The sequence below is a fragment of the Carcharhinus amblyrhynchos genome, chromosome 16 (genome assembly GCF_965287045.1).
Source record: "Carcharhinus amblyrhynchos chromosome 16, sCarAmb.v2.hapA, whole genome shotgun sequence".
In the NCBI taxonomy this organism is placed as follows: domain Eukaryota; kingdom Metazoa; phylum Chordata; class Chondrichthyes; order Carcharhiniformes; family Carcharhinidae; genus Carcharhinus; species Carcharhinus amblyrhynchos.
The window spans coordinates 52,939,106-52,964,098 of record NC_137339.1 but is presented as its reverse complement, the minus strand read 5'-3'; the positions used below and the strand labels follow the sequence as shown (position 1 = coordinate 52,964,098).

The 24,993-nt window shown below is 42.4% G+C and overlaps 2 protein-coding genes across 3 annotated transcripts in view; one reads left to right on the top strand and one right to left on the bottom strand.

Moving 5' to 3' along the window:
* rab22a (RAB22A, member RAS oncogene family) overlaps positions 1-9,338 on the bottom strand; it is a 104,584-nt gene extending 95,246 nt beyond the window's left edge. Inside the window, exon 1 of the mRNA XM_080205093.1 lies at positions 9,101-9,338. Coding sequence (XP_080061219.1) covers positions 9,101-9,136 — 36 coding nt within the window. The 5' untranslated portion in view covers positions 9,137-9,338. The remainder of the gene's footprint in view (positions 1-9,100) is intronic.
* A 376-nt stretch (positions 9,339-9,714) lies between these two features.
* The window catches only part of ppp4r1l (protein phosphatase 4, regulatory subunit 1-like), a 150,316-nt gene continuing 135,037 nt past the window's right edge, over positions 9,715-24,993 (top strand). The window contains exons 1-3 of one of the 2 annotated variants that reach the window (XM_080205091.1): positions 9,715-9,731; positions 9,828-9,872; positions 15,164-15,296. In XM_080205091.1, the coding sequence (XP_080061217.1) occupies positions 9,725-9,731; positions 9,828-9,872; positions 15,164-15,296 (185 nt within the window). In that variant the 5' untranslated portion in view covers positions 9,715-9,724. Of the gene's footprint in view, positions 9,732-9,827; positions 9,873-15,163; positions 15,297-24,993 lie in introns of those variants that run through there. The other variant, XM_080205092.1, reaches the window with a different exon arrangement.

Genomic DNA, 24,993 nt, shown 5'->3' with positions numbered 1-24,993 from the left:
CTTGGGCGGAGAGATGGCAGGTGAAGTTTACTCTGAACAAATGTGAGGTAATGCATTTTGGAAAGTCTGATACAGGTGGGAAATATACAATAAATGGCAGAACCCTTAAGAGTATTGATAGGCAGAGGGATCTGGGTGTACAGTACACAGGTCACTGAAAGTGGCAACGCAGGTGGAGAAGGTAGTCAAGAAGGCATTCGGCATTCTTACCTTCATTGGCTGGGGCATGGAGTTTAAAAATTGGCAAGTCATGTTTGCAGCTTTACAGGACCTTAGTTAAGCCGCACTTGGAATATAGTGTTCTATTCTGGTTTGCCACACTACCAGCAGGATGTGGAGGCACAGAAAAGATTTACCAGGATGTTGCCTGGTATTGAGGGCATTAGCTATAAGGTTTGTTCTCACTGGAACAATGGATTATGAGGGGCATAGACAGAGTGGGTAATCAAATTTTTTCCCAGGTGCAAGAGTCAATTACTAGGGGGCATAGGTTTAAGGTGTAAGGGGCAAGGTTTAAAAAGATGTATGAGTTTTTTTTACCCAGAGGGTGGTGCTGCTGGAGAGAGACAGTGGAAGCAGATACGATAGTGACCATTAAGGGATGTCTTGACAAATGCACAAATAGGATAGGAATGGAGATCCCTGGATGGGTCGGGAGTTTTAGTTCAGTCAGGCAACATGGTCGATGCAGGTTTGGAGGGCCAAGGGGCTTGTTTCTGTGCTATAATTTTCTTTGAAATTTATAATTTAGCTCTGACAATGTGGAGTCTGTATGGCTAGAGTTGAGAAATACCAAGGGGCAAAAAACATTAGTGCGTGCCATATATAGACCCCAAACTGCACTGGTGATGTTGGGAACAAGAAATTAGAGATGCATGTGATAAGGGAACATCAGTGATCATGGGTGATTTTAATCCGCACATAGATTGGGTAAATTAAGTTAGCCACAATGCCATTGAGGATGAATTCCTTGAATGTATATAGGATGGTTTTCTTGACCAATATGTGGAAGAACCAACTGGAGAGCAGGCCATCTTAGACTAGGTACTGAGTAATGAGAAGGAAATTATTGCCAATCTAGCTGTACAAGATCCCTTGTGGGTGAGTGACTATAACATGATAGAATTTTTTTTGGCAAGATGGAGAGTGAAGTGGTTGATTTGGAGACTAGGGTGCTGAATCTTAATAAAGGAAACTATGAGGATATGATGTGTGAGTTGACCTTGATATTGGGGAGAGTTGTTTAAAGGGATAACAGCGGATAGGTAATTGCAAACATTCAAGGAACACATGGAGGAACTGCTGTTTATTCCTGTCTGGCACAAAAGCAAAATAGGTAAGAGGGTCAACCCATGCCTTAAAGAGGAAATCAGATACTGTAACCTACAGAAGAAGCATACAGATTGGCCAAGGAAAATAATAGGTCTGAGGATTGGAAGTAGTTTAGAATTCAACGGACCAAGGGATTGATTAAGACAAAATACAGTACGAAAGTAAGCTTGCAGACAACATAAAGACTGACATTAAGAGTTTCTATTGTTATGATAGAGAAAGAGGTTGAAGATGACAAATGTAGGTCCCTTACAAACAGAAATGCAGGAAATGTATAATAGGGTACAAAGAAATGGCCAGGCAACTGAATACATACTTTGGTTCTGTCTTCATAAAGGAGAACACAAATCAAATACCAGAAATGTTAGAGAATGCAAAATTTTCAGAGGGGCAAGAACTGAGGGAGATCAATATTAATAGAGAAATGGTGCTGGGAAAATTGATGGGACTGAAGGCAGATAAATCCCCAGAGCTTGATAATCTACATCCCAGAGTACTTGAGGAAGGCTCTAGAAATAGTGGATGCATTGGTTAAAAGCAAATTACTGTGGATCCTGGAATCTGAATCCAAAAGAGAAAATGCAGGAAAACATTTTTTCAGTCCAGATGACCCTTTGTCAAAGTTGACAAACGGTTGTCTGGACTCGAAACGTCAACTCTTTTCTCTCCTTATAGATGCTGCCAGACCTGTTAAAATTTTCCTGCATTTTCTCTTTTGGATGCATTGGTAGTTATCTTCCAGGATTCTACAGACTCTGGAACAGTCCCTGCAGATTAGCTACCCTCCAACGTCACTCCAATATTCAAAAGAAGGTAGAGAGAAAACAGGGAATTATAGACCAGTAAGCTTAACATCAGTAGTGGGGAAAATTCTCGAACCCATTATCAAGGACTTTGTAGCAAAGCATTTAAAAAACAATGGCAGGATCAGAGTCAGCATGGATTTCCAAATCTGTTGGAATTCTTTGAAGATGTAACTAATAGAGCTGACAAGGGGAAACCAGTTGATGTGGTTTATTTGAACTTTCAGAAAATGTTTGGCAAAGTCCCGAACAAGAGATTATCATGCAAGATTAAAACGCAGGATTTGGGGGACGTGCATTGAGAGGAAACAAAGAGCAGGGTGCTTTTCAAATGGATGAACAGAAACTAGTGGGGTACCACAGAGATCAGTGCTGGGACCCCAGGTATTCACAATATATATTAATGATTTGGATGAGGGAACAAAATGTAACTTCTCAAAGCTTGCAGATGATACCAAGTTGGGTGGGAGGGTGAACTGTGACGAGGATGCAGAGATCCTTCCAGATGGTCTGGATAGTTTGAGGCGAGTAGGTTAAATCAATGGCAGATACAGTATAATTTGGATAAATGTGTGTTCATTTTGGAAGCCATTACAAGGCAGATTACTATCTAAATGGCTGTAAATTGGGAGGGGAGTGTGCAACGGGACCGGGGTGTCCTTGTGCACCAGTCATGGAAGGTAAGCATGCAGGTGCAGCAGGCGGTAAAGAAGGCAAATTGTATGTTGGCCTTCATTGTGAGAGGTTGAGTACAGGAGCAGGGATGTGTTGTTGCAACTACGATGCTGAGATACTGGTGTTGGACTGGGGTAAACACAGTAAGAAGTCTCAACACCAGGTTAAAGTCCAACAGGTTTGTTTGGTAGCACAAGCCACAAACTTTCGGAGCACTGCCTCTCACCAGGTGAGTGGGACCTGTGTTCACTAACAGGGCAGATATGGGTACAAACTCAATTTACAAGATAACGGTTGGAATGCGAGTCTTTACAGGTAATCAAGTCTTAAAAAAGGTACAAACGTGAGTGGAGAGAGGGTTAAGCACAAGTTAAAGAATGTATATTATGTCCAGCCAGGACAGTTGGTGAGATTTTGCAAGCCCAGGCAAGTCATGGGGGGGTTATAGAAAGTGTGATATGAACCCAAGATCCCAGTTGAAGCTGTCTTCATGTGTGCAGAACTTGGCTATCAGTTTCTGCTCAGCTATTCTGTGCTTCTGTGTCACGAAAGCCGTCTTGAAAGCTGCTTTTCCAAAGATCAGAGGCTGAACACCTGTGACTGCTGAAGTGTTCTCCAAGAGAAAGAGAACACTCCTGCCTGATAATTGTCGAGCAGTGCTCATTCATCCGTTGTCATAGCATCTACATGGCCTCCCCAATGTATCATGCCTCAGGACATCCTTTCTGTAGCATATCAGGTAGACAATATTGTCCCAGTTGCAAGAGTATGTACTGTGTACCTGGTGGATGGTGTTCTCATGTGAGATGATAGCATTCATGTCGATGATCCAGCATGTCTTGCAGATGTTGCGTGACAGGGTTGTGTGGTGTCATGATCACTGTTCTCCTGAAGGCTGAGTAGTTTGCTGCAGACAATGGTCTGTTTGAGGTTGTGCAGTTGTTTGAAGGCAAGAAATGGGGGTGTGGGGATGGCCTTGGCAGGATATTCATCTACAATGACGTTGAAGGCTCTGGAGAACATGTAGTTTCTCTGCTCCAGGGAAGTACTGGGCGATGAAGGATACTCTGTCCACTGTGTCCCGTGTTTGTCTGCTGAGGTCAGTGCGGCTTTTCGCTGTGGCGCATTGGAACTGTTGATCAATGAGTTGAGCATCATATCCTGTTCTTATGAGGGCATCTTTCAGCATCTGGAGGTGTCTGTTGCAATCCTCCTCATCTGAGCAGATCCTGTGTATACAGAGAGCTTGTCTGTAGGGGATGACTTCTTCAATGTGGTGGAAGCTGGAGAAGTGGAGCATCGTGAGGTCATCCGTGGGCTTGCAGTGAAGCGCTGAGGCGATCGTCCTTGATGGGGATGCATGTCCAAGAATGCAACTGGTTCCGGAGAGTAGTCCATAAGCGAGTCCGATGGTGGGATAGAACTTGATGTCATCATAGTTGTTTCAGTGACTGTTTGCCCCGAGTCCAAAAGGAAGAACATGTCATCGCTGTATCTGCATCGGTCAAAGGTTCTGTGTGAAGAGTCTTGATCGAACCTGTGCATGAAAATGATGGCATATTGGAGGTGCGAATTTGGTCCCCATGGCTGTTGTGTCTCTGGACGAAAAACTGGTTGTTGAATGTGAAGACATTGTGGTCTGGGATGAAATGGATGGAGTTGTACAATTGCACCTGGAGATTGGCAGTTGTCAGCAGAGTACTGAGGCAGTTGCAGCAACGCCATCGTTGTGGGGAATGCTGGTGTAGAGTGCCGATGCATCCATTGTGACGAGGAGTGCTCCAGGTTCAACTGCTCCACGTCAGCCGAGTTTCTGTAGAAAGTCCGTAGTATCACGACAGAAGGTCAGGGCTCTTGGTACAATGGTTTTCAGGATGCCCTCCATTGAGCTGGACATGTTCTCACACAAGGTCCCGTTACCTGATACAATGGGAATGACAATGTTGCGTTGAGTCTTGAGCGCGTGTGGCGTTGCGTTTGGGCAATGTTCAGTGTGGTTGATGAATCTGGCATTGATGCACCTCCTAATGCTTGGCATACATGTCAAGTCAAAGGCAGCAGCCTTCCAGAGGAGTCCAGTTTGACTCTTTCTTCTTTAGTTGCTGCACTGTGAATCTCTGTTGGCTGTCTCATTGCATTTGCTGTTGTGTCTTGGGGTTGTGGAAGAACTCCCAGAGCCTCATTCGCCTGATGAATACCTCTATGTCCACTTCAAGGCTGATGGGATCCATTTTGATGGTGGGACATAAACTGAACCCTCGGCTGAGAACTTTGATTTTGTCTGGTTGAAGTGCGTAGTCTGACAAGTTGACAGTGGACTTCTGTGCAGTGGTACTGTTTTCTACTGTGATACCTGGTCTTGGTTGCTGCCAGTGGTGATGCCAAGTTTCCTGTTCTTGGGTGCAATTCCTTTGTCCCATTTGCTTGGCACTGTTTTGCAGCTAGTGTGCGTCCTGAGTACAAATTGAGAATATGGACTCTATCTCGGTTTCCAGGATGCAGTGTTTGCTGTAGAGCTGGTTGAGTTGCGTTAGTAAATTCGCTGATGACACGAAGGTGGGTGGTGTTGTGGATAGTCTGGAGGGATGTCAGAAGGTGCAGCGTGACATAGATAGGATGCAAGACTGGGCAGAGAAGTGGCAGATGGACTTCAACGCAGATAAACGTGTCGTGGTCCATTCTGGCAGGAACAATGGGATGCAGGAGTACAAATATCAAGGGTAGGAGTCTTAGCTGCGTTGAAGAGCAGAAGGATCTTGGGGTCTGGGTCCATTGGACTTTTAAATTGGCCTCACAGGTGGAGGACGTGGTCAAGAAGGCGTATGGGGTACTGGCCTTCATTAACAGAAGGATTGAGTTTAGGAGTCAGGAGGTAATGCTGCGACTTTATAAGACCCTTGTCAGACCCCACTTGGAGTATTGTGTGCAGTTCTGGTCGCCTCACTACAGGAAGGACGTGGAAGCTATTGAGAGGGTGCAGAGGAGATTTACAAGGATGTTGCCTGGATTGGGAGGCGTGCCTTATGAAGATAGGCTAAGGGAGCTAGGTCTCCTCCCTGGAGAGACGATAGTATTGAGAGGAATAGATAGGGTGGATTCTCAGAGGCTATTTCCCAGGGCTGAAATGGTTGCTACGGGAGGACACAGGTTTAAAGGTGCTGGGAAGCAAGTACAGAGATGTCAGGGGAAAGTTTTTCACTCAGAGGGTGGTGAGTGAGTGAGTGGAATCGGCTGCCGTTGGTGGTGGCAGAGGCGAACTCACTGGGGTCTTTTAAAAGACTCCTGGATGAGTATATGGGATCTAAATGGTACTGCAAGTTACAGATAGTTCTATGGCTTGGTAGGTATAGATGTAATCGGCGCAACTTGTGGGCTGAAGGGCCTGTTTGTGCTGTAGTGTTCTATGTTGAGAGATGCAACGGCAAAGTGTCTCAGCATAGCCTGTGTTATAGGTTGACCTGAGTGGGTTCACGATCTGTAGTCCTTTCAGTATCTTGCCTGCTCCCTACAGAAACTCAGCACACATGGAGCAGTTGAGCCAGGAGCACTCCTCGTCACAATGGATGTCTTGGCACTCTACACGAGCATCCCCCATGACGATGGCATTGCTGCAACTGCCTCAGTACTCAACAACAACAACTGCTAATCTCCAGACGCAATTCTATAACTCATCTGCTTCATCCTGGACCACGTCGTCTTCACTTTCAACAACCAGTTCTTCATCCAGACACAGAACAGCCATGGGGACCAAATTCGCATCTCAATCAACATCTTCATGCAGAGGTTCAAACAAGACCTCTTCATGGCACAGAGCCTTCAACTGATGTATCTGGTGTAGACAATGTCATTTTCTTCCTTTTGACTCATGGCGAATAATCACTGAAACAGCTATATGACATCAACAAGTTCCATCGTTCCAGACATACCAAGGACTACTCTCCAGAATCAGTTGTAATCTTGGACACACACATCTCCATCAAGGAGAATCACTTCAGCATTTCACTGTACTGCAAGCCCATGGATAACCACACAATGCTCCACTTCTCCAGCTTCCACCCTAAACACGTTAAAGAAGCCATCTCCTACAGACAAGCCCTCTGTATACACAGGATCTGCTCAGATGAAGAGGATCACAACAGACACCTCCAGATGCTGATAGATGCCCTAATAAGTACAGGATATAGCACTTGACTCAATCAACAGTTCCAGTGCATCCCAGCGAAAAACTGCACAGACTTTCTCAGAAGACAAACACGGGACACAACGGACAGATTACTCTTCGTTATCCAGTACTTCCCTGGAGCAGAGAAGCTATGACATCTTCTCCGGAGCTTTCAACACATCGATGAAGGCGAACACTTTGCCAAGGCCATCCCCACACCCCCGTTTCTTGCCTTCAAGCAACCGCACAACCTCAAACAGACCGTTGTCCACAGCATACTACCCAGCCCTCAGGAGAACAGTGACCACGACACCACACAACCTTGCCACAGCAACTCTGCAAGACATGCCTGATCAACACGGATGCCATCATCTCGCATGAGAGCACTATCCATGTACATGGTACATATCCTTGCAAATCGTCAACGTTGTCTACCTGATGCACTGCAGGAAAATATGTCCCCAGGCATGGTACATTTGGGGGGACCATGCAAATGCTATGACAACGAAGGAATGAACACTGCTTGATGATCACCAGGCAGGAGTGTTCTCTTCCTATGGGGAACGCTTCAGCAGTCACAGGCACTCAGCCTCTGATCCCCAAGGCAGCTTTCATGATACACGACAGCGCAGAATCGCCGAGCAGAAACTGATAGCCAAGTTCTGCATTCATGAGAACGATCTCAATTGGGATCTTGGGTTCATGTCACACTATCTCTAATCCCCACGACATGCCTGGGCTTGCAAAATTTCACTAACCTGACTGGCTGGAGACAATACACATCTCTTTAACCTGTACTTAACCTACTCTCCTCTCACATTATCTGTACCTTTAAGACTTGATTAATGTATTCCAACTATTATATTGTAAATTGAGTTTACGTCTACGTTTGTAAACACAAGTCCCACTCATCTGATGAAGGGGCAGTGCTCCAAATAGACCTGTTGGACTTTAAACTGTTGAGACTTCTTATTGTTGCAACTATACAGGGCCTTGGTGAGGCCATCTAGAGAACCGTGTGCAGTTTTGGTCTCTTTTTTGAGGAAGGATGTTCTTGCGCTCGAGGGGTGCAGCAAAAGTTTACCAGGCTGATTCTGGGAATGGTGGGATTGATGTACGAGGAGAGATTGACTAGGTTAGGATTATTTTCACTTGCATTCAGATGAATGAGGGGGGGAAAATCGCATAGAAACTTAAAATTCTAACAGGAGTTGACAGGTAGACAGAAGGAGGATATTCACAGTGGGGTAGGAGTGGGGAATGGGGAACCAGGGGTCACAGTCTGAGGGTTTGGGGTAAACACAGTAAGAAGTCTGACAACACCAGGTTTAAGTCCAACCAATTTATTTGTCAGGCTTCTTACTATGTTTACCCCAGTCCAACGCCAGCATTGCCACATCATGACTAACTATCGGTTTGGGGTAGACCATTTAGGCCGGAGGTGAGGAGACATTTCTTCACCCAAAGAGTGGTGAGTCTGTAGTTGATGCTAAAACATTGAATATATTCAAAGGGCAGCTGGATACAGCACTTGGGGCAAATGGGATCAAAAGGTTATGGAGAAGGCTATTGAGTTGGGTTATCAGCCATGATTGTAGTGAGTGGCAGAGCAACCTCGAAGGCTTCCTCCTGTTATCATCTTCTATGTTTCTATAATTTAACAGAATTTTGGCATTCGTATATTGCAGTCTCTTGTGATTTAGGCAAAGCAGTTCTCTTCCTTAGGACATGTTGATATTTAGCATATTATCATTCTTTCCATCTAAAATCTTTCCCTCATTTTGTGAAATTCGTAGGCTGGCAGCTCCACGTTATTTCCCACGAAACAGAAGTACGAAACCTTGTTTTCGCCCCAGTCAAACAATTTGCAAACACAATACTTTCACAAACTTACTTGCCTTTGGTCTTTACTGAGTGACTTGATGTGTTGCCAACATTGTGTTATTGTTTCAGATTCGCTACATGCGCAGTTCTCCCCTTTGTTATTTTGCAAAGAACCCCACTGCACGAAATTATCACAAAAAAAAAGCAGCGATACGGCAAATAACAAATGCTAAAATTGCTCCTCACCCCCACGCCGTTGAGTTCAGCCGCTCGAGAGTGGGCTGTGACCCGGACAATCACTTACCCCAAGCAGGCAAACTTTCAGTTCCCTCAAAGCCATGGCAAACGCTGGCAGCTTTCAGTAATCCATACACATTCCCGACAGGGCATTTAAACAAAAAAGTCTTGCTAGGGTAAAAAGGCACAGCAACCACCTTTCAAACTGAAAAAAAACTCCGAAGCACGACGTTCGCAGAGGGAAAACAGGGCCACACTAAGTGCCAACCTTCAGCCGCCGTGAGCTACAACAAACTGCCCCCGCAGCCGAGCCGCTGCAGCCATGTTGCAGGGCCGCCATCACGTGACCCGGTCAGTTGATCCTTCCAATCGTTTTCAGCTCAAAATATTTTTTTAATTCCTTGAAGTCACATTGCATCATTTGATGATCTCAAAGGCTGCAAACAATCTCATACTTTTTAAAAAATAATGAGGTAAGGGGAAGCCTGAGGGGAGGGGAAATGGACCGTTGAGCACGTGATCACTGGATTATTTGAAAATAATTCTACCGGGCTTTAATTTCGATTCTAAATAGTTACCCGATAGATGGTTGCCAGGAGGCGTTTTTAGCGCTGGGCGCATTTATTTATTTTGTCCTTTAATTACGGTAGTGGAGAGTAGGCTCTTTCCCCTCCCCCCAGCTCCATCCAAGATGGCGGGTATGTGACTTATCTGTCTAGAAGCAGCTCTTTTACTCTCTTTATCGGCGCCCTTTAACAACCTGTCTCTGTCTTTTCAATTTGTTCTCTTCCTAGGTCTCTCTCTGTATTACGAGGACGCCCAGGACGAACTGGAGGAATGTGAGTATGGGTGGAGGTGGGCTTGGATCTGTTGGTGCTGGGGTCGGGCTGACAGATTCTGGCGCCCCGGGCCTCACTCAGAGATAGGATTGAGGGGTGTCGATGCTCTGACAGCTCATGCCCCATGCTGATTCGTCCTCTCAAATCCTGCTGACCGGTCAGACGCAGTTGCCGAATTAATTCTCCATTTAGTCCTTAATCTCACTCGACCGGCTCCAGCACCCTAGCACTGCCACCCCCACCCGGTACGGGAGCTGCCTGTCAGATTCTGCTCTCACACTCCGTTCCCCTTATCCCCTTGCACTCAGTGTTACTGTCATCATCAACCGCGATTTTAAATAGGTGACATCGCATTAACCATTCCTCTCGCTATTCGCCACTGTTTTTTTCCGGTGGCTAATGTGGAGAAGCTTGGCAGCTTCTGAGCTGAACTGTATATCTGTGTATTTGAGTGCTGATCTCCACCAATGGCTAGAATGTGCAACTGTCCAGAGGAGGGGGTTGTTGATTTATGAACTGTTGCATTTTATTTTTGAAACTCCCTCTTTATTTTTAAACATCTCTACAAATTTCCTGTGAGTGATCTGATTTGAATGTTCTAATGTGATTAGCGCTACTGCCTCATAGCGTCAGGGACCTAGGTTCGATTCCTGGCTTGGGTCACTGTGGAGTTTGCATGTTCTCCCCATGTCTGTGTGGGTTTCCTCCGGGTGCTCTGGTTTCCTCCCACAGTCTGAAAGATGTGCTGGTTAGGTGCATTGGCCATGCTAAATTCTCCCACAGTATACCTGAACAGGCACCAGAGTGTGACGACTAGGGGATTTTCACAGTAACTTCATTGCAATGTTAATGTCAGCCTACTTGTGACACTAATAAATAAACTTTAAACATTGATGAGGATGCAGGCAAGTTGCATGCTAATTTGAATCTTGAATATTATATAATGCATCTATTATATAGACAGATATGCTGACACTAGTTTACCTTTCACTTTGAAGGGTTTATCATATGTAAGTTAATATGGTGATTACAATTCTGAGGGAAAATGATACAAAACCAAAGGCATACCTGTTTGCTCCAATCAATGAATTTATCTCAATGGTCTCAGGGTTGACAACATTGGAAATGCATTGCATGACACCGTACTAGGTGATGTGTTGTATAAGGTAATGTACAGTAATTAGAGACCCAAATCTCAGTCGCTTGCTGTCTGTGTGTGTATAGTTCCAGCGGATTTGTGTCTATAGAGATTATGGGGGTTGTATTTGGTGCACTTTTGGTATTTAGGGACGCTGATATTATCAAGATGTCTTTTTGGCAATGTCTGTACTTCATCCATGCTAGTTTTCTCCTCCTTTGCTCAATATGTTTGCATAGGTGCTGAATAAATTTTCTGTACTGGCTTCAGTCGCCTACACAAAATATTTTGCATTTATATTACACCTTTTTTATTTTCAGGAGACCCAAAAAAGATTCTCAGCCAATTCCTTTTGAAACATGGTCACTCTTGTTATAAGATAACAATGCAACTAATTAGTTTGCAGCAAAGAAATCAGTAACGAGTTGATCCATTTTGATGGTGTTGATTGAGTTAGCTGGGGAAAATGCCTTACTCTTCATCAAATAATGTTTCAGAATTTATTTTGCTTCCACTTGACAGGCCAATGTTATTTTGGCTTAACGTTTATTCCACAAACAGTCCAGTTGTAGAAAGTGAGCAATGATGGGCTGTTCACTAGATGCAGCATCACAGCAGATTGCACTTCAAGCAGTCTCAATCAATGGACCAGGATCCATGCCCAACATCCTCATCCAAAATGCAGGCACGTGGGTCAGCTATGACAACAATGCTGTGACCCCCAACTGAGCTGAGCTGATTGCTTTAGATACAGTGTTGCACCAATGATTGCTGAAGGCAGTGCAACACAGAAATTATAGAAGATAAACAGGAAGAGGCCATTTGGCCCTTCGAGCCTGCTCCACCACTCATCATGTTCGTGGCTGATCGTCCAACTCAATAGCCTAATCCTGCTTTCTCTCCAAAACCTTTAAAACTTGCTGGTGCTTTTCCTTACTTTTCTCAGTGTTCACTGAGCCTGCCATCTGCAGCAAAGTAATCTGATCAACACCTCTTTTTGCGTATTTTTTAGAAATTTCATCCAAAATGTAAGATTTCTTTTGAAAAACCTGGTGATGTCTTGGCAAATAGCTTCAAATTTATAGCACCTTTTGCAAAATCAAACTGACATCTCATAGCTGATGTACTGTTGCAATTGAGTTAGCACATTAGTAGTGTTATTTATCTTGCTCATGAGTGAAGTTTGCTGTTAGAAAAAATGTCCATGATCAAAAGACCTAATGGTAACTACTACAAATAAAATGTTATGCAAGTATAATATTGGTTTGCAAGTCTAAGCTCCTCTATATACAGACATTGGCCATTTTATTGCAGGTTTTTGCTGCAGCAGCTCCTGTTAATCAAAATTATGGCTTGGTGTCACTAAGTTAATTACTGAATTTCTCCATTGTTGTGCAGCTGTAGAACTGCAGCTCATGCACCTCTGAACACCCAGTTCCTGACTGTATCTTTAATCGGGTTTCAGTCCCTGCCACGTGTAGCGACGGCCCTTATGCCAGCCAAAAATGGCACCCTGTTACACTATCTCACGTGGTTCTTCTGAACCGGCCTACAGCCTTTGACATGATTGATCATGTCAGCCTCCTCCAAAACTTATGTAGTTTACACTCCTGGTTCCATTCCTATATATTCTCCTCCACACTGCCCCCCCAAGTCACTGACTTCATTCCACAAACTCTGTTCTTCTCCTTGGCTGAATCTGAACTAGTCTGCAACTTTACTGCCTTGGTTAACAGAATAAATTCCTCATCATCAGGATAAGTCAACATCAACCCTTGACACCAACTGTTTCCGCAATTGCCTCAGCTCATTTACTGTTGAACCTTCATCCATACCATTGGCACTTCCTGGGACCACCATTGCCAGTGCTGTTTCACTAACCTCCTTCTTGCACCCTCCTTAAACTTGCGCTCATCCAAAAATTTGGTGCCTGTCTTCTAACTTGCACCATTTCTCCAGTTCTCACTGACCTGCATTGGCTGCCTATCCTTTTTTCTCTTTATTTAAAATAAACTTTGCTTTCAATCCTTCCATGGCATTGCCCCTTCTTATTTCTATAAACTCCAATTCTACAACCCTCCCAAGATTCCTGTGCTCTTCCATTCCAACTTGTTGTGTTTTGTACTTTCTTTCTTCCACCAATGATGACTGCAGATTTTGCTGTCATGACCTTAAACTCTACAATTCTTCCCTAAATATCTCCACCATCCCTTCTTTAAAACACTCTTTAAAACCTTTGCCTTTGACCAAGCTTCTTCTCACTTGTCTTATTACTTTCTATATGATTTCCTTTGCTTATTACTACTGTGACCACCTTTTAAATGTAGTTACATCGCACCTTTAATGTGATAAAACCTGTGCTGGAAGATTGTCTCTGGTTTGAGGGAGGTTCTCATAATCCCTGGTAGGGATAAGCAGAAGGAAGTGATGGAAAATGTCAGCAACTCGCTAGGTCAGAAATGTGATTTATGGACGGATGGGTATTATATAGCAGCTAATTGGTTGAAAAAAACAGGGAAGTTTTAAATATAAAATTTCCAACAATGCAGGTGTAAAATAATTTCAACTCTCAAGATGCAGGTAGGCTGAAAGGACCTACAGCAAAAGAATGGATTTGGAAGCAAATACATTTTTAAATTCTGTGCCTGACAAGTGATTCCAGCTATCTGCCAGGGAACAAGTGAGAGGAAATTCAATTATAGAGCAGAGAATTAAAGGGAAGATTTTTTAAAAAACCTACACAGCATTGTTCAAATGTGTTGCACTTCTCGGCTACAGAGCAGACTGCAAACATTTTTGGGAAAATTGATTAGCAGAGGTATTAGCTGGGCAGAGGTATGTCCGAGAATAACTGTGGGTTGTAAACAGGAGAATAGGGTTAAATTAAGTGGTTTGGAGTCAAAAGCACTCGCAAAAAATTTGATGGATTGAATGGCATTGATGTGCGGAAATATTCTGTGACCAAGTTCTGCTGAAAGCTTTTTATGTTGGAATGCAAACTATTCAAAATAAAAAGATAAAGTTATTTGAAAAATGTGCTTTAACATATTGCATATGACAGTGACCATTTGATTGTGTGACATTGAGCTACTATTCAATGCAGTACTGTCCACAAAATCAATCCTGCAGTTTCCAGAATAATGTACTTATTCTTTTTAGTCTATGTAAAGATGACACACAAATGTAGAGATATTACATTCAATTTAACACTGATATCAAGGCTGGCTAGGAATGCTTTTAATGAGTTGGATTCAAGGTCGCTCTGAGACATGAGCATATAACCTTTCATTGAGGGAAGAGTATGTTGTCAGGTGTCGTATCTTGATCGAGATGTGATATTGGGAGCTGTCTGATTTTTCAGTGGGTTGTAAAAATAAAACAGGTCATTTATTGTCTGTTTTTGGGCTATTGCTGTGTGGCTGTTGGCTGTTGGGTTTCTGACGTGACTGCGCTTCAAAATGTAATTAATTTTGGGGCTTTAAGAAAGGGTTTATATCTGCAGGGTGTTTTTAAATCTGGCGGTACTAGCTGGTTCATGCACTGAGAGTTAGAAGTTAACAGATCAAATATTGCAATATCAATTGATCTTGCTGCAGGGGAAGGCCATTGTGAAACCAATGCTTGATTTCTACTATCCCCGTCACAGACATTTAAAATCAGATAATTAACTTGATTGCTGTATGTGTACAGATGTCTTGGGAAGTTGTGGCAATCTGTTTGCTCAGAGACAACTGAGCAGCATGTGCTGTGGAAGGCGATTTAGCATTTATTTCAGCTTTCAACACAGTTCCAGATACCAGGACATCCTTAATTAAAGTATTTAGGATTTATTTCTGTATTGCAAACACACCCCATGTGCCAACCCCAGTATTGTGTTTTCCTTGTGCTTCCTGTCCTTTCTGAATTACATAGATATGAGGGACAGGTAAAGTACCCCCAATGCTCTGTAATGAGTATACTTGGCAGATTGCTTCTTGATTTTAGACATCCCTTCATGATGCAATGCCTCTTTTTTGTTTTGTATCATTAACTAGTTGATGTGCTGCATTGTGCAAACCTTTGTTACATCTTATTTAGACATCAGGCACTGGCTGTTTTGCCTAGGTTTTGTTTGAAATGATAATGATCTACACTGTTTATTCTTGGCTTACAGTTGGGTTTGATGAATACAGCTCAGACTGTGATGGAATACGGATAACCTCATTCTTGGATTTGGCAAATCAAGATGAAATGACCCCCCTTTCCAGACTGGAGAAATATGCTGCCAGTGACAACGTGTTCAACAGGTAAAGCAAGCCTGCAGTAGGGACTTAACCAGCATTGTAGGGATGATCAACTATGGCAATCAAGCCCTAGAAGTCAAAGCATCTCAGTCTGTGCGTGCTTCTATTTCTTATTCACTTGTTTGTTCTGTTGGTATATCCTGGGCTGAGAGTTTGGCTGTTTTCAACACTGTCTCTTGTTAGCTAAATCTTAAATTGGAATGATCAAATCTGCTAGTTTCAAAATATATGTGGGGTATATGGGAACATGGGTTAAGCATACACATTTTCCCACAAAGATGAAAGATTTGATCATCCCTTGCTCCATTGAACTGTTGTGGGAAACTCTGCTCTTGCTAGATATTTTTAAATGTGTTTATTAACATTTAAAATAATGTATGTGGTTGAGACTGACAAATTCAAGGCCTTGCTTTTAGGGAGGGATGTTATAGGGAAAATGTTAGCAGTCATTATTACAGATGTCATAACATCTTTGGAAAAATTCAAGGCAATCAGGCAGAGAGTAATATGGTCCTGTGAAAGGGCAATCATATTTAAATAATTTATTGGAGTTCTTTTGAAGGAGTTGCATGTGCTTTGGTAAAGGGAGCCAGAGGATGTACTGTACAATTTCCATTTGATAATGTGCCTCATCAAAGATTATTGTGGAAAATAAAGGTTCATGGTTTTGGAGGCAAGATCTTGAATGGATTGAAGATGCACTAGCCAACAGGAAATGGAGAGTTGGCATAAATGGATCTTTTTCTGGTTGGCAGGATGTGTCGAGTGGTGTTTGACAGTGCTGATGTGTCAACATTTTAAAATCTATGTAACTGACTTGGATGGAGGGACTGAAGGTATGGCTGCTAAATTTGCTGACAACATTATGATAGGGAGGAAAATAAATTGTGAAGAGGGCATAAGGAAGCTACAAAGGGACATAGGTTAAATGAATGGGCAAAAATCTGGCAATTAGAGAATAATGTGGGCAAATATAAAATTGTTCATTTTGATAGGAAGAATAAGAAAAAGCTTATTTTCTAAATGCTGAGAGATTGCAGAGCTCTGAGATGCAGAGGGATCTGTGGCATCCTAGTGCATAGATCACAAAATGCTAGTATGCAGGTACAGCAACAATTAAGAAAGCCAATTGAATGTCATCATTTATTGTGAGGGGAATTGATTACAAAAATAGGGAGGTTCTACTTCATTTGTAAAGGCATTGGTGTGACCATATCTGGAATGTTGTGTACAGTACTGGTCTCCTTATTTAAAGAAAGCTGTAAATGCTTTAAAGGCAGTTCAGAGAAGGTTTACTAGACTAATACCAGGAATGTGCAGGGTGGTTGTCTGAGGAAAGGTTAGATTTGTATCCATTTCAAGCCTAGAAGAGAAGGTAATTTGATCAAAATCTTTAAGATCCTGAGAGCTATTAATAGGGTGGATATGGAGAGGATGTTTTCTCTTGTGGAAGAACCTGGAGCTAGGGTTCACTGCTTAAAAAAAAGAAGTCATCTATTCAAGCTAGATGAGAAATTTTCTCTGAGAATCATGAGTCTGTGGAACTCCCTTTCTCAAAAAGCAGTGGAAGCAGGGTCTTTTGAATATTTTTAAGGCAGAGCTGGATGGATTTGTGAAAGGTTATCGATGGTAGACAGGAATGTTGAGTTGAAGTTACAATCAGATCAGTCAAGATCTTATTGAATGGCGGAACAGGCTCAAGAGGCCAAATGGCCTAATCCTGATCCTAATTCATGTGATGTCAAATCACCTGGGTTCAGTTGATGTCAAGGACAGGGCACAAGCACCGATGTTTAACTCATCTGTGGAAACTTGCTGCACTGTTTGTTTGTCGGACTGTTAATGGAGGATTCACGTCTATCTATAAACCTAAATGACCAAGCCTTTGTTCATACTACCGGTTACTGTATGGAATGAGGGTAGGGGAGTTGAGTTCCTGCCCTTGCTGTAGGCGTGTATTGTGTATCTGTGGTGCCTGATGTACTACAATGGAAGTATACATAACTGGCCCCAAGTTCAGCAAGGCTTGTTATTTATTTATTTATTTAGCATTCTCGATTGAACAAGTGCAGAGAGGAAAACTGGCCAAAGTACAAACAGAACTAACAGGAGATTGTGATCAGCAGTCAACAATGTGTTTTGTCAAATGATGCAAGGGGCAAGCTGATGGTGTGCAATCATCAAGCATTAGAACAAAATTATTTGTTGTTAGTACAAGCGAGTAAAATATTCATAGAGCTTCGAGAAACATGCAATTTTAGCACAGTATCAACACTAATTCAAGGTAGCATGTTTCATTCACAAGTTGTCTCTGCCAGCATCAGTTCATTATAGTTTGACATTTGTTCTTTCAAAACCTGGTGAATGATATATCAGGCCCATATCCTTTGTACATTTCAAGGATGTTCTAAGAAACAAGTTTTAATGAGGACCTGAAGGAAATCAGCGTTAGGAGAGAAATGGTTTTGGGGAAATTGATTGAAGGTGGATAAATATCCAGGGCCTGATAATCTTCATCCCAGAGCTCTTAAGGAAGTTGCCCTGGAAAATGTGGATCCATTGGTGGTTATTTTCCAAAATTCTTTGGACTCTGACTGGTTCCTACAGATTGGAGGGTAGCAAATGTAAGCCCGCTATTCGAAAGGGAAGTAGCTAGAAAACAAGCAACTATAGACCAGTGAGCCTAACATTAGTATTAGGGAAGTTGCAATAGTCTGTGATCAAGGATTTCATAACTCAAAGTAGAAACATAGAAAAACTATAGCACAATACAGGCCCTTCGGCCCACAAAGTTATGCCGAACATGTCCCTATCTTAGAGATTACTAGGCTTACCTATACCCCTCTATCTTACTAAGTTCCATGTACTATCTAAAAGTCTCTTAAAAGACCCTATCGAATCCGCCTCCACCACTGTTGCTGGCAGTCCATTCCACGCACCCGCCTCTCTGAGTGAAAAACTTACCCCTGATATCTCCTCTGTATCTACTCCCTAGCATCTTAAACTTGTGTCCTCTTGTGGCAACCATTTCAGCCCTGGGAAAAAGCCTCTGACTATCCATTCGATCAATACCTCACAACATCTTATACACCTCTATCAGGTCATCCCTCATCCTTCATCTCTCCAAGGAGAAAAGGCCGAGCTCCCTCAACCTATCCTCATAAGGCATGCTCCCCAATCCAGGCAACATCCTTGTAAGTCTCCTCTGCACCCTTTCTATGGCTTCCACATTGTTCCTGTAATGAGGCGACCAGAACTGAGCACAGTACTCCAAGTGGGGTCTGACCAGGATCCTATATAGCTGCAACATTATCTCTCGACTCCTAAACTCAATTCCTCGATTGACGAAGGCCAGTACACCAACATTTGGAAGGCAGTGATATAATCAGATAAAGTCAGTATGGATTTATAAAAGGGAATCTGTTGACATTTTTTGAGGATGTAACTAATCGAGTTGATCAAGGAGAGCCAGTGAATGCGATTTATTTAGACTTTCAGAAATCTTTGAAAAGGTCTTGCGTAGCAGACTATATGTAAAGTTAAAGCGCATGGGATTGCAGATAATGTCTTGAGGTGGATAGAAAGCTGGTTCACAGAGAGTAAGCAAAGATTGGCAGCCAGTGGCTAGTGGAGTACCACAGTGATCTGTGCTATGACCCTAACTGTTCACATTATATGTTAATAACTTGGAAGAGGGAACTAAATGTATTGTCACCAAATTTGCAGATAATACAAAGTTGGGTGGGAGGGTGATATGTGAGGAGGATGCAGAGATGCTGCAGTGTGACTTAAACAGACTGTGTGTGGTCATATGCACGGCAGTTGCAGTATAATGTGGATAAATGTGAGGTTGGTCGCTTTTGTAGCAATAATAGGTAGACAGATTATTACTTGAATAGGTGTAAATTGAGAGAGAGAGATGGATATTCAGCAAGACCTTGGTGTCCTTGTGCACCAGTTGCTGAAAGTAAGCACACAGGTACAACAAACAGTAAAGAAGGCAAACGCTATCTTGGCCTTCATAGTGAGAGGATTTATGTATAGGAACAGGAATGTTTTACTGCAATTGTATAGGGCATTGGTGAGGCCATACCTGGAGTAGTGTATGCAGTTTTGGTATCTTTATCTGAGGAAGAATGTCCTTGTCGCAGAGGGAGTACAGCGAAGGTTTGGAGGGGCTGAAGGGCTGTTATGCTGTTCTTTGTTTTTTGTTTCTGTGTTCTCTAAATGGGGTTAGTTATAAAACTTCATGCAACCTATGGTTAACGAATATTAGGGACTGCTACAATGGTTTTCTTGTTGTATTTAAAAACTATCATGCTCCTCACGTAGCCAAACAAAGTGACAGAGTGATTTCAAGATGATTTATTAAATTACAGGACCCTGAACGAAGCCATTCAGATCATTCAGAGTGAAAAATTCAGAAATACATCGGCAATTAAAGTCTCAGCTTTGATTACAAGTAATGAGCATATGCCAATAAAAGAATAGGAGTTATCTCTATCCAGCCATAGTTGAGGTTACACTATGCATACATAAAGGTATAATGTACAATTAAAACTTGTGATGTTATATTTCTGACCAGTGGTATCTTAACCTCCCTTGCAATTATTCCTTGTTCTAATGTGCAGACATGAACTGCAGCTGCACATTATTCGATTGCATAGCCCTTGACTCTTATCTGGCTTACTTTAATCAAAACCTGTCATTTGTACATAGCTTTTCCTGTGTGACTGAGCTTCAGCTTGCAGCTCATGTGATTTTTAAACTTGTCTGATTATTAACCCTTTCAATGACGGTTTAACAAAATTATTGTCAGGCTGTAAAAGGGAAGCTGGATTGTCTCATTTTGAGTCAGCAGAACTAATCAGCTTAGGTGAGAGGTTAATGAAAGACAAGATGTTGAACTGTGTATATAAAAGGTACATTTGGAGCATGCCTGCAAGATGAGTAGAACAGGGCACAAGCAAAATTCTTAAACAGGATGATTCAGGGCTTGTGAAGATTTTCTTCACACTATACCCATCCTTGGCTATCATTCAGAAAATGGTGTTGATTTGATTTATTTTGTCACATGTATTGATGTACATCGAAAACTTTTGTTTCTTGTGTGCAAGCATACCTGTTCATAGGAAAGAAGGAAAAGAGAGGATGCAGAATATAGTGTTACAGTCATAGTTAGGGTGTAGGGAAAGATCAACTTGATACGAGGTAGTCCATTCAAAAGTCTGATGGCAGCAGGGAAGAAGCTGTTCTGGAGTTGGTTGGTACATGACCTTTGACTTTTGTATCTTTTTCTGGTGGAAGGAGATGGAAGACAGTATGTCCAGGGTGTGTGGAATCCTTGATTATGCTGGCTGCTTTCCCAAGGCAGTGAGACAGAGTCAATGGATGAGAGGCTGGTTTGTGTGATGCATTGCACTACGTTCACAACCCTTTGTAGTTATTTGTGATCTTGGAACCATATCAAGCTGTGATGCATCCGGAAAGGATGCATGGTGTATCTGTCAAAGTTATAGAATCCTAGAGCACAGATGGAGGCCATTCAGCTCATCGAGTCTACACTGACCACAATCCCATTCAGGCCCTATCCCCATAATCCCATGCATTTATCCTAACTAGTCCCCCTGACACTGTGGGGCAATTTAGCAAAGCGAATCCACCTACCCTGCACATTTTTGGACTGTGGGACGAAACCGTAGCACCCGGAGGAAACCCATGCAGCCACGAGGAGAATGTGCAAACTCCACACAGACAGTGACACAAGCTGGGAATCGAATCTGGGTCCCTGGCGCTGAGGAAGCAGTGTTAACCGCTGTGCCACAGTGCTGCTGTTACAAGTTGCTGAGAATTGTAGCAGACATGCCGAATTTCCTTGGCCTTCTGACAAAGGTGGGCTTTCTTAACTATAGCGTTGACATGGAGAGACAGGTTGTTGGTGATATGGACATTTAGAAACTTAAAGCCCTTGACCATTTTCACTTCACCCCCCATTAATATAGGCAGGGACGTGTTCTCCACTGTGCTTCATTTTATTGACGTTGAGGGACAGATTATTGTTGTCGCACTAATTCACCAGATTCTCTACCATTCCTGAACTCCATCATCATTGTTTGAGATCTGGTTTGTTGCTGACACCACTATGGTGGTGTTATCAACAAACTTGAAAATCGAGTTGGAGGGGAATTTGGTCACACAGTCAAAGGAATATAGCAAGGGCTTGAGGACACCAGTGTTGTGGATGATTGTGGAGGAGATGATGTTGCCTATCCCTTATCGATTGCGGTTTGTGAACTGTCACCTTGACTTGAGTGGCTTGCTAGGCCATTTCAGAGGACAGTTAAATGTCAACTATATTGCTGTAGGGCTTGAGTTCCACACAGGCAAAAATGAGTAAGGATGGCAGATTTCCTTCCCTAAAGGACATCAGTGCACCAGATAGGTTTTTATAATCACTTTAAATAAAATAGCTTTTATTTCAAGTTTTGTTGATGAATCGAATTAATCTTCCCAGCTGCCGTGATGAAATTTAAACTCTCATCTTCAGATAATTAGTTTATACTACAAACTTAAAAAGTTTAAATGTTCATTTTGATCCAAAAGAAAGCCATTCTTAGTCAGCCCATTTGTGTTTCTTGTTTTGGCAAGTTCCAGTTGGCTTGCTTCCTTTTCATGTAGCCAGTGGGAGAAGGAACACACTATTATTAAATAAACCATTGCTCATTTGAAAGCCATGTCATAGAATCTTCTGTGTAAATTACACTGCTGTTTCATGATATCACCACACAGATAAAAATAAAATGGATCAAAAAGGTCACTGACCTGAAGCGTTGGCTTTATTTCTCTCCACAGTTGCTGCCTGACTTGCTGAGAGTATCCAGTGCTTTTTTTTTAATTTCAAGATTTCCAGCATCTGGAGTATTTTGCTTTTAGAACATAGAACACTACAGCACAAACAGGCCCTTCGGCCCACGAGTTGCGCCGATCACATCAACACCTAACAATCTATAGACCTATCTATAACCCCCAATCCCATTAAACCCCATATACTCATCCAGAAGTCTTTTAAAAGACCCCAGCGAGTTCGCCTCCACCACCACTGACGGCAGCCGATTCCATTCACTCACCACCCTCTGAGTGAAAAACTTACCCCTAACATCGCTTCTGTACTTGCCTCCCCGCACCTTAAATCTGTGTCCTCTCATAGCGACCATTTCAACCCGGGGAAATAGCCTCTGAGAATCCACCCTATCTATTCCTCTCAACATTTTATAAACTTCTATCAGGTCGCCTCTCAACCTTCGTCTCTCCAGGGAAAAGAGTCCCAGCTCCCTCAACCTAACTTCATAAGGCATGCCTCCCAGTCCAGGCAACATCCTTGTAAATCTCCTCTGTACCCTTTCAATAGCTTCTACGTCCTTCCTATAGTGAGGCGACCAGAACTGCGCACAGTACTCCAAATTTTGTAAGATAAAATAGGTTTCTGCCGTAGTAATTATTTGTACCTTTGAATATGTTTTTCACATTTAAAAGTGGAGTTCTTAAATCCTATAAATGACTAATTTATGTGGAAGATGTGGCAAATGCGTGAAATTCAGATGCAACTAAATTTGGGTGAACAAATTCTATGGAAAGAAGGAACTTGGATTTGCATATCTTCTTTCATGACTTCAGGTCAATGTGTTTCACAGTCACAGCCAATAAATTAGATTGAAATTTAGGGAAACACTGCAGTGAGTGTCTACAAAGCAAGGTCTCAAAAGCAGCAATGAGATAAATGACAAGATAATTGTTTTTCATTGGGTGGTTATTAGAATTTGCCTGAGTCCTACTGTTAATCACACCTGAATGTGATGATCAGATTTTGAATTTCTGTTAACATGGTAATTGGCCAGAACAATGGGATCAGAAACTAGAAGACATAGTTGACTACATCCCACATAAAGTGCAACTGTTGGGTATTGGTCAAAACAATGAAAATATTCAAGCAGCATACCTTGACTGTTTGAGATTATCTAGATAAGAACATAAGTAGGAGCAGGAGCCTGCTCCGCCATTCAATAAGATCATAGCTAATCTTTTTGTGGACTTAGCTCCACTTACCTGCCCGCTCACCATAACCCTTAATTCCTTTACTGTTCAAAAGTTTATCTGTCCTTGCCTTCAAAAGAGGTAGCCTCAGTTGCTTCACTGGGCAGGAAATTCCACAGATTCACAACCCTTTGTGTGAAGAAGTTCTTCCTAAACTCAGTCCTAAATCTGCTTTCCCTTATTTTAAAGCTATGCCCCTGAGTTCTAGTTTCATCCATCAGTGGAAACAGCTTCCCTGCTTTTACCTTATCTATTCCCTTCTTAATCTTATGTTTTTATAAGATCTCCCCTTATTCTTCTGAATTCCAATGAGTATAGCCCCAGTCTATTCAGTCTCTCCTCATAAGCCAACCCTCTCAACTCTGGAATCAGCCTAGTGAATCTCCTCTAGGTGCCAGTATATCTTTTCTCAAGTAAGGAGACCAAAATTGTACACAGTACACCAGGTGTGGCCTCATTAGCACCTTATACAGCTGTAACATAACCTCACTGTTTTTAAATTCCATCCCTCTAGCAATGAAGGACAAAATTCCATTTGCCTTCTTAATTACCTGCTGCACTTGCAGACCAACTCCTTGAAATTCCTGCACAAGGACACCCAGGTCCCTCTGCACAGCAGCACGCTGCAATTTTTTTACCATTTAAATAATAGTCCATTTTGCTGTTATTCTTACCAAAATGGATGACCTCACATTTACCAACATTGTACTCCATCTGCCAGACTTGCGCCCACTCACTTAGATTATTGTTATCCTTTGCAGTCTTTCAGCATTCTTTGCACGCTTTGCTCTGTCACCGATCTTAGTATCGTCTGCGAATTTTGACACGCTACACTTGGTACCCAATTCCAAATCATCTATGTAAACCATAAACAATTGCAGTCCCAACACTGACCCCTGAGGGACACCACTAGTCATTGATCGCCAACCAGAAAAATACCCATTTACTCTCACTCTTTTTGCTTTCTGTTAGTTAACCAATCCTCTATCTATGCTAATACATTACCCATAACACCATGCACCTTTATCTTATGTCACAGTCTTTGGTGTGGCACCTTGTCAAATGCACTCTGGAAATCCAGATAGACCACATCCACAGGTTCCTCATTATCCACTGCCCATGTAATGTTCTCAAAAAATTCTACCAAATTAATCAAACATGATCTTCCCTTCATGAACCCATGCTGCGTCTTACCAGTGGGATAACAGATTATCTGTTCCTTTTGTGATCTTTCACTGCTTAACAGTTAAACCATCAAGATGGCCATTACATTAAAACCTGGAGGCAAGAAGAAACTTGCTTCAATTTATATCTGGTTATCATAGGATGACACACAAAATATAAGCATTTATGCCTCAACTAGCACCCCTGTTAGAATTTGCTGGAGTCTTCTAATTAATGAGATCTTGATATCAGGGAGCGGTCCTACTGAGGTCCAAACTCACAGGGCCTTCAGAAGTTCAACACCTCGAGGCCAAGTTTTATTATCTTGGGTCTGAAGGAAACCAGGTTGTGTGACTATTATATAACCATAGGAATATTTATACTATTGATGTATGAGTGATACATTTGCATTTATTTCAACACTTCAACTTGAGACCAGTATGTT